Source organism: Apium graveolens, chromosome 1 (assembly GCF_009905375.1).
Source record: "Apium graveolens cultivar Ventura chromosome 1, ASM990537v1, whole genome shotgun sequence".
NCBI classification, from domain to species: Eukaryota; Viridiplantae; Streptophyta; class Magnoliopsida; order Apiales; family Apiaceae; genus Apium; species Apium graveolens.
In genome coordinates, this window is record NC_133647.1 from 130,916,618 (window position 1) to 130,926,770 (window position 10,153).

Sequence of the window (10,153 nt, forward strand, 5' to 3'; positions counted from 1 at the left end):
TCTGATTTAAAAGCTTTTTAAAGAACAATAGTGCAACGAAACATTCAGAACGGTCTATAAGTTAATAAGTCATAATTGAAGAAGAAAGAACGAGTGATGATTTAGATATAAATGACACAACCATATTTGTACTCAAGATGGTCAGTCTTTCATACTCTATGGCATACAGCAGGGGATTAGGTGGCGTCCCGCCAGACTCCTCGTCAATTCGATAAAGCGTCACACTATAACACAGCTTGTCTCAATTAGAAAGCAATATTCTGAGAAGAAAAATGATTTTGAAAGGAATACAATAAGTTTTCTTTCCTTCTTGCCTCATATAACTTATGAAAGAAAGAAGCTCATACGTATTCAAGAAGTAAGAAGAGTATATGTTGTCGTATTAAAGAAAAGAATGACACCATTGGTCGCCATCCACGTTTCACTTATTTATACCTTCAGGGCTCCCTCGATCAATGGATTCCAAATCCCAGTCAGATAATAACTTCATAAAGTCCTCTGAAAAGGCCTTCATAATTTGATCAACTATAATAAATTCCTACTTATTAAGTTTTTTATTTTAGTGTCGTGCCTCCACGTTCGATAATTTAATATTTCAACCATAATCGCGTTCTTACAAAATTTACAGTCACAACTTCTAATTTCGTCTATGTCGCGTAGAATAACCGTTGATCATTCAACATGTATATCAATTCCTTTGATAACATTAATACTCTTCTTCAATCATCTGGAAGATTTCTCTGTTTCCTTCAATCATCCTCTGGCTTCTTTTGGGTCAACAAATCTTTTTAAATTTTAATAGTTTCATTAATCGGATAAATAATGCTTCCACACGTTGATTCTATTGTTGATACTATTATATAAGATTTGCACACTTCGGTTAAGAAAATTTTAAACTTCTCCGTAGTAGCGGGTCCACTCAGCCCTCTGAATTAACAATACTGAGTCTAGATCAAGTATTCTTATGGGTAATATAATGCTTATAACAACAAGAACTCAAGTAGTAATTTGACAACCAAAATTTAAACACTCATTCTGTTTAAAGAACTTTTAGAATATTTATTAAGAAAATCTTTTTCAAAAACTTGTTTAAAATTTTGAAAATCGCGTACATGGTCGTCATTACTATATGAGTTGTTTGTTATTCTCATAATTCACCAATAAGGTACATAATTAAAGTAACGGCCATATAAGGGTCCATCCACTTCAGTATATCTTCTACCCCTTATTGAATCCATTTCTCCTTCATTAGTCGACGAGAACTTCATTTATCGATGCATATTATCTTATTCGTAGCTCTATTTCCAATGCCGACATCAGATACTATCCTTGACACTTTCATCATCATTTTTCCTACCACAATCACAACCAATCGGTGCAACTTGACATTATATCCTTCGATAAGGTCGTATCTTCGTACTAACTTTAAGTATACCTAATAAGGTCGATGTGTCGTTCCTTGCACAATACCCAAGAAGTGATAAGAAACTTCTCACAATATCGGTGCCTTTGAAACTTGCAACATTGGCTCTCCATTAACTCCAATCAAATAATTGCCTCCATCCTGGAGCTTGTCCTACTACACAATTCTAAGTTGGATCATACTAAGCTCATCTATCTCTCCTTATACGAAATTCTCAAAAGAATCAATCTCAGTTTCATTTAAAACTATAACCATAGACCCCTAAGATGACGCCCACATTGTTGACGAACTGGTTTTTTGAAAAAGTGTGACCATAACCCTTTTTTACGTACAACCACACTTTTTGGCCTTCAACAATACTTTTTTTACCGTTACAATAGGCCATATATAGTGTAGTGTAGCGTGCTTTTCTAAGACCAAACACAATGTAAAAAGAATTCTAAAACTTTGACTTTAGCATGATGTCCTTTATCTGGATTAATTGACTTTAAACCTTTAAGAAATTGTATTAATCAATTCTATTACACGTTCAACAGGTGAAGATAGCTGATCAGTCTATCAATCACCAGACAGCTCTAATGGCCATCCTAGAATATATATGTATTCTCGGACTTAAAGAGTAGCTAGGTCTTTATCAACGCTGGACTAATCGATTAAAAAAATATGCGCAACCAAATTAGCCTCTTACGCCACCACATGCTGGGCTGTTACCGAATAACGGACCTCTTACTCAACCCCAATAGATTACCTGATTTCCCTTTTATTCAAGTTCTAAAATTTGAATTGATTTTACCTATATCCTTTCAAGTTTCACGACATATGTGAACATAATATTTCATGACATAAGTGAATAGAATAAAATTCCAAATTTGACTTTAAATCACAATTTAGTAACAAATGGTTACCAAACACTTTCTGAATTAAATACCATTTTAGGTAATTCACAAGTTACTTTTCCCCTAAAATAAGATTGAATATAACAAATTTTCTGAACAAGGGAATATGTAACTTAAATTATTTTGATCAAGTATGAATACGTTAGTCAAATAATGCAACCATTTTTATTTAAAATACTGAACCATAAAAGATATGGTGAGAGGTACTTGGCTTGCTGAGATTTTACTTACTAAATGCTAGGTTATCCTGACTTTGGGGATTGGGTTTTTCGACTGGAACCTACAGAATCGAAATTGTTATACCCAAAATTTGGCATAGGATTGACTCGGGTCAAATACGGGCTAATTATAGTCAAACTCGGTGTTACATTGTAGAGGACTAGGACGCGTCCAGCGACAGAGGACGCGCCTGTTTGAGAAGGGATGTGTTACGAAGCGAAAAGAGTGTATGGTCAAGGAAGGACGCGCCCAGGCTACATGGACGCGTCAATGTTGTGAAAGTGCTTGACAAATGAGATCTTGTGGCAATGGACGCTGTAGGACGCGCCTACTTTTACCATGACGCGTCATAGGAAGTAAAATGTTGTGTATGATGGTTTTGAGGAGATGGTACAAGTCTAATGAGGGTGAAGACACGCCCTAAGTTCTAGGACGCGTCCTGTATTTGTTCTATGTGTTCTTAATGGTGACTTAAGGACAAAGCTTGCCTGGAGAGGAGCAATGGAGGTTATTTTTACTAATGTATTTGTTGTAGGTACTCTTTGAAAAATTCCCTTCTTGAGACGGTCAAGGAGGGGGATGTTCGTGAAAAGCTTGAAGGCCTCCAGGGGTATGCCCGATGATTGAAGGCCTCCTCCTGTATTTAACGGGTGTCCTCGTTGGGGATGCGGGGTTAACTTTGGTGTGTGCTTTGGGAACTCTGTTCTTGTATTCAACGGGTGTCCTCGTTGGAGAACTTTGGAGTCATCCTGCACTTTGCACCCAAGAGCTTGGGATCACCTGTCCTGCTATCTGGTGGGTTATCCTCATTCGGGGGACAGGGACGCGTCTGGCACTTGGGGTGAACCGTGGCTATACCTGCGTTCGTGAATCAAGGGAGATAGCTGTAGCGGAGTGTTATCCTTGCACAGGGAGATACACTATCCGTGAAGTCCTGCGATTACGGACGAGCCTTGGGCCTTCGCGGTTGGGCCTCATAGTTGGACATTCCTAAAGCTAGCGGGACGGACTTTGGATGGGCTTCTACTGGACCTAGGAATAAGAAGTCTAAGTCCATTAGACTTCCTGTTCTATGAGAACTACGTCAGGCTTGATCCCTGTATAAAGGGTACGTAGGCACATTGAGAGGGTAAGAAGTTGAGAGCTGATAAGAGAGCCACCACTTACTCTGATCAATCTCAGCCTAAAACAACCACAATCAACCACACACCACTTAAGTTTCTGGCAAAGAACCACCGTCACAGATCTTAGTTCCGGCGAGAAACCTCAATCTTTGTTGTTACCAGATTCCTCCGTCAACAAATTGGCGCTAGAAGGAGGGGGACTAATTAAGGTCGTAATCTTAGGAGGAAAAGATGTCTTATAATCGTGATAGAAGTTCTTATGATGGAAGTGACAGCAGATCTGAAGGAGAAGGCGGGGGAGGCTACACTCGCCATGAACCCTACATTCCCAGAAATATGGCGGATCCACCAAGAGCTCCTGATGTGGGGGGGATACCTCCAGTTCTCATCAGCAACACTGATATCTTGGAGTAGTTGTATCGCATGGGGGATACTCTTAACAATTTTCACTCAAGACTGAACACAGTGGAGCGTCGAAGGACGAGGAGAGGTCGTCGTTTCCCCCATCACGGTCATGCCTTGGGGAAAGCCCCTGTAGTTGAAGGAGACACCCAGGGCAGCGGGGGAAACCCGTGAATCACTCTGCGGCACTTGGAATATTCTGATGATGTAGAGCCTATTGTGGAGCTTGTTGATGAGGACACCGATGGTAGGGAAAGGCCCCGCCTTGGTAACCAGGTGGTGCCACACCCATATAGGTCTGGGCGTACGATGGACGAGCGTCATCGTGCGGAGAACCCTCAAAAACAAGATGAGGAAGGAAGGGATCTTTCAGCCTTGAAAAGAAGACTTGGCATAAGCTTGGAAGACAACAATTTGAGGATGTTGCTGGTAGAATGGCAAAAGGAAGGAAACGCCGGAGAAGCGAGGCCCCGTGACACAACGCGTGTGCCCCCTGCATTCTAAAGGGATGACAGGGCGCGGCACCGCGACCACGAGCGTGCCCCTCCGCGAGGAAGGCCCGGGAATTACTATCGGGGATATCAGAGGAATGGACGAGGAAGAATGGGATATCAATACAGAAAAGCACCCTACAATGGTAGGAGAGGTGGAGCACTCTCCGCTGGAGAAGCCCCTGCCGTTATTCCCGTAGCTTCCCATAGTGCTACTGGTAATGGGTCTGGGACGCGTCCTCATGACCAGGACGGCGGTCGAATTTAAGTAAGAATGCAAAACAATGATGAAATTCCGTGACGCGGTCAAGAGGAACCTCGTGTGCAGGAAAATATTCAAAACCAAGATGGTAATAATATACAGCCGCAGCCTCAGGGCGAGGGGCGACGAGATCCACCGCCACAACCGGGGGGTAATCAAGGGGAATTACAGCAAGTCGCAGAGCAACCCATCAGCCTAATGTTCAAACCATTCCTGGGATAGGGACATTTAATGTGAACGACCTCAAGAGGTTGCTCAACCATCTTGAAGGAGGAAGAGTAACGGCGACTGTGCAAGCTCCTTCTCCTTTTGCTGCTGCTGTGAGGGAAGTGCAATTGCCCGCAGGATACAGGAACACAACCAATAACTTGCGTTTTCATGGGAACTCTGATCCTGTGGAATTCCTGGGGCGTTTTGATATTGAAATGGACGTATATCAAGTACCTGATTTAGCTCGATGCCGTCTCCTGGCAGCCACTTTTAGGGAAGGCGCTCAGCAGTGGTTCCAAAAACTTGTTCCAGGTGTTATCACATCCTGGGAACAGATGAATACTTTGTTTTTGACACAATTCCAAGCCGCAGTGAAGTACACACCACCTGTTACCACACTGGCTAATGTGAAACAAAAGGAAGGACAAAGTTTGACTTCGTATTTTAAGAGGTTTAATGCAGAATCCACTTTGGTGACGGGTGCAACTGATGAGATACTGAAAATACTGCTTATAGCTGGGTTGCGTGTGGGAACGGATTTCTGAAAGCACCTGCAAGGGAAGGACCCTGTGTCACTAGCTGACGTGCTTGTGCAGACGGAGTCGTTCAAAGTAATTGAGCAGTCGCTTGCAGAAATAAAAAAGAATGACAACACCCATAACTCCAAGGGGCGATCCAAGAGAAGGGACAGATCCTTGAGCCCAGATTATCGGCGAAATGCCAGAAGCCCTAACAGCGTGAACACCGTGAGCTCGCGGAGAGAATGGAGCCCACCATCGAACTACGAGAGAAGGGTCAGCAATTATACACCACTGGCGGCGTCCATTAATCATATCTTTGAGGTAAATAAGGATAGAGGAATCTTCAAGAAGCCCGACCGTCTAACTTCATGGCAGAGCAGAGACAAAAAGAAGTATTGTGACTACCATGAGTCTACTGGCCATGACACCCATGAGTGTCGTCACCTGTGGGATGAGATTGAGGAATTGATCAAGGCTGGATACCTAGGAGAATGGATTGACAAGGTGAAGTGACGCAGGGGACTTGATGACAAGGGTAAGGATGAAAGACAGCCCCCGCGGGCGGAAGATGTTGAAAAAACAGCAGAAGTCAAGTTTCAGAGGGCTGGCAGCATTAGAGCAATTTTTGGAGGACACCCTTTTGTTGGCGATAGTAATCGAGCACTGGAAAGAAACGTGAAAGAAGCGCGACATCCACCACTCACCAACATCCACAGCTTGGAAGACAGACCCCCGAAGGTCTTTAAGGGAGAGTCCGCTGATATTACGTTCAAGGAAAAAGAATCAAGGTGGGTGCATCACCCTCACAATGATGCGCTGGTAATTACCATGCTTATTGGGGCAATGAATGTACATCGCGTCTTCTTGGACAATGGGAGATCTACGAACATCTTGTACTATAGCACTTACAAAAAGCTGGGTTTCCCGGATAGCGACATGTATTTCGAAGATGCGCACGTCTATGGTTTTACTGGGGAAGCAGTGAGAGTTATGGGTTCGGTCAGGCTTCCCGTCACACTCGGAGAAGAGGCTTTGTCAGTTACTCAAATGATAGACTTCAAAGTGCTGGATCAGGATTTCGCGCACAATGTGTTGGTCGTCAGACCTTGGTTGCGAGCGTTCAGGGTGATAACCTCGATACATCACTTAATGATAAAGTTCCCAACGCCAAACGGAGTGGGCAGTCTGAGAGGGTCGCAGTATGAGTCACGCGACTGCTATCACAAGGCTGTTAAAGAATTGCGCAGAAGAAGGTATGAAGAAAAAGGTCTCCCATTTGAGGATGTAGAAGATATTCATACAAAACCAAGTGGAGAGGTCCATGCCCACTATTTCGTTGAAGGCCCCGAAGAGGAAGAAACCTATGTCTCTAGGAACTCTTTTTTGACGCTGGGACATGTTTCGAAGATCCGTAGCGTGGAAGAAGTGCTGGTGAGCCATGCAGAGGAGATCATACAGAAAGAGGTTAACGGGGAAAAGTTGAAAGGAAGAAGTGAGATTTTGCAAGGTCTCGGGAATAACTTCAAGGTGGACGCTCCTCAAAAGAAGGACGCGCCCTTGAGGCACGAAAATGGAATTGAGGTTGATGCTCCTCCAAATGAGGACGCGCCCTCTTCATCTGCGTTGCATAAAGCTATGCCCTGTCTTGAGGTGGATGCTCCCACTCATGAAGACGCGCCCTCAGATGCAAAAGTGGAAGTCGAAGACCCCCGAGACTTTGATTTCGATTTGGATCCCAGGATCCCTATGCCCGCCGAAAAGACGGGACCGGCCGAAGACACAATATCTATTCCGGTTGACAAGAATAACCCGAGCAAGGTTTTGAAAGTGGGATCCCAGTTAGATGATGAAATGAGAGGAAGTCTTACCCGCTTCCTAATTGTAAATCTTGATGTCTTCGCGTGGAGTCATTCAGATATGATAGGAATCGACCCAGAAGTAATGTGTCACCATTTGAATATCTTCCCGAATTGCAAGAGCATACGTCAAAAACGCCGCCCAGTAAGTGGAGAAAAGGCGATAGCATTAAAAGAAGAAGTAGACCAGTTGTTGGAGGTGGGGCTAATCAAAGAATCATTCTACCCCGAATTACTTGCAAATCCAGTGCTGGTGAAGAAACCGAATGGGAAGTGGAGGACATATGTGGATTTCACAGATCTCAATAAGGCCTGTCCAAAGGACAGCTTCCCGCTGCCAAGAATCGATCAGTTGGTTGACGTGACGGCGGGACATGCGTTGCTGAGTTTTATGGATGCATACTCCGGTTACAATCAAATTCCGATGTATGGCCCTGATCAAGAACATACATCCTTCATTACTGACAGGGGGTTATACTGTTACATAGGAATGCCGTTTGATTTAATTAATGCTGGCGCAACCTACCAGCGGTTAGTAAACATGATGTTCAAGGATCAAATCGGGAGAACTATGGAAGTGTATGTGGATGATATGCTGGTAAAGTCTGAGGTGGCGAGTGACCACATCAAGCACCTGATGGAGATGTTTAACATTCTAAGGAGGTTTCGTATGAAATTAAATTCGCAAAAGTGTGTGTTCGGCGTGGAGTCGGGCAAGTTTCTCGGGTTCATTGTCAACCACAGGGGAATTGAGGTCAACCCCGCAAAGATCAAGGCATTGATGGATATGAAGTCACCCACCAATGTGAAACAGGTGCAGAGTTTGACTGGGAGAAATTCCGCGTTAAATCGATTTGTTTCCAAGTCATCCGATAGATACAAGGAATTTTTCAAGGCAATTAAATTAGCGGGGAAAGACTTTGTATGGACGTCAGAATGCGAAGAGGCTTTCAAAAGAATCAAGGAGCAACTGGGAAGCCCTCCCATGTTGTCAAAGCCTTTGGATGGGGAATCTCTAATACTATACCTCGCAGTGTCTGAATATTCGATCAGTGCAGTTATGGTAAGAGAGGAAGATGGGCAGCAATCACCAGTGTACTACGTGAGCAAGTGGTTATACGACGCTGAAACTCGCTACACAAGCATGGAGAAACTGGTTTACGCCCTGATTCTTGCATAAAGAAAATTGCGGCCGTATTTTCAGGCCCATAGAATTGAAGTCCGTAATGCGTACCCGCTGCGACAGGTCCTGCATAAACCAGATTCATCAGGAAGAATGCTGAAATGGGTTGTGGAGTTGGGACAATTTGATTTGGAATATGTGCCCCGAACAGCGATAAAAGGGCAAGCCTTAGCCGATTTCTTGTTGGAATTTGATTCTGAAATTGATGATAAAGCTTTAGTAATGCTACATCCACCTCATGTTGAGGAGTCTTTGAAGGAGTTTCCACATCCTTGGTGGATCTTGCATGTGGATGGGGCGGTTAACAATGGAGGAGCAGGTGCGGGTATAGTACTTGTGTCTCCGGAAGGCGACCATCTGATGAGCGCAATTCATTTCAAGTTTTATGCAACCAATAATGATGCGGAATATGAAGCGCTGATTAATAGCCTAAAAATCGCTTTGGAAATGGGGGTGCGAAACTTAATTGCAAGAAGTGACTCAGAGTTGGTAGTGAATCAGGTGAACGGGGGATTTCAAGCGCGAGGCCCGCGAACAGAATTATACTTGAGATGTACACAGCGCCTGATTGGAATGTTCAAAGAAGTTAGATTGGAATGTGTTCCGCGGGAGAAGAACAGTAATGCGGATGCTCTGGCAAAAATGGGGTCGCAACAAGAGGTTGTGTTGTTAGGATCCATCCCTCTTGAAATTCAGGAGATTCCTAGTATCCCAGAGATAGAAACTATGCAAGTGGATGAGGCTCCCAAGGAAACATGGATGACGCCCATTTTGGCTTACATTCGCAAGGGAACACTCCCCGAGGATAAATTTAAGGCTCGCCGACTCCGCTATCAGGCTGCAAGGTATGTGATATACGATAAAGTTCTATACAAGAGAGGGTTCAACCAACCTCTGCTTAGATGTGTTGAAGAAGAAGAAGGAAATTACATCCTAAGAGAAGTACATGAAGGAATCTGTGGCAATCACTCGGGGGGTAGCGCGTTGGCAATGAAAGTTTTGCGCCAGGGATATTATTGGCCCACAATGAAAGAAGATGCTACAAATTTTGTCAAGGCATGTGATCACTGCCAGCGCTTTGCAAACTACTCATCTATGCTGGCGACACTCTTGACGCCTATGGCAAGCCCATGGTCGTTCGCCATGTGGGGAATTGATCTTATCGGAGAATTGCCGAAAGCTAAAGAAGACGCCAAGTATGCAGTGGTTGCGGTCGATTACTTTACTAAATGGGCGGAAGCTATGCCACTGGCTACTATCACCGCAAAGAAAATCAGGGATTTTGTTTTCAACTCCATCGTATGCAGGTTTGGAATCCCTTACAAGCTTGTCTCCGACAATGAAAGCAGTTTGATAGCAAGGAGTTGCGACAACTATGTGAGGAGTTGAAAATCAAGAAGAAGTTTGCAGCGGTCTATCATCCTCAAAGCAATGGACATACAAAAGCTGTTAACAAAATAATAAAGCATACCCTCAAAACCAAACTGGAGGAACGCAAAGAGAATTGGCCTGAAGAACTCCTGAAGGTGATGTGGTCATACAACACTACGCCATGATCTACTACAG

General features: G+C 43.8%; 1 protein-coding gene across 1 annotated transcript; it reads left to right on the plus strand.

Moving 5' to 3' along the window:
• The first annotated feature begins 4,667 nt into the window (after window positions 1-4,667).
• Window positions 4,668-8,584, plus strand: LOC141706557 (uncharacterized). The gene is made up of 7 exons (XM_074509308.1): window positions 4,668-4,773; window positions 5,163-5,554; window positions 5,624-5,994; window positions 6,067-7,246; window positions 7,367-7,790; window positions 7,893-8,334; window positions 8,458-8,584. The coding sequence occupies exons 1-7, from the start codon at window positions 4,668-4,670 to the stop codon at window positions 8,582-8,584; spliced, it is 3,042 nt and encodes a 1,013-aa protein (XP_074365409.1).
• Window positions 8,585-10,153: the final 1,569 nt, after the last annotated feature.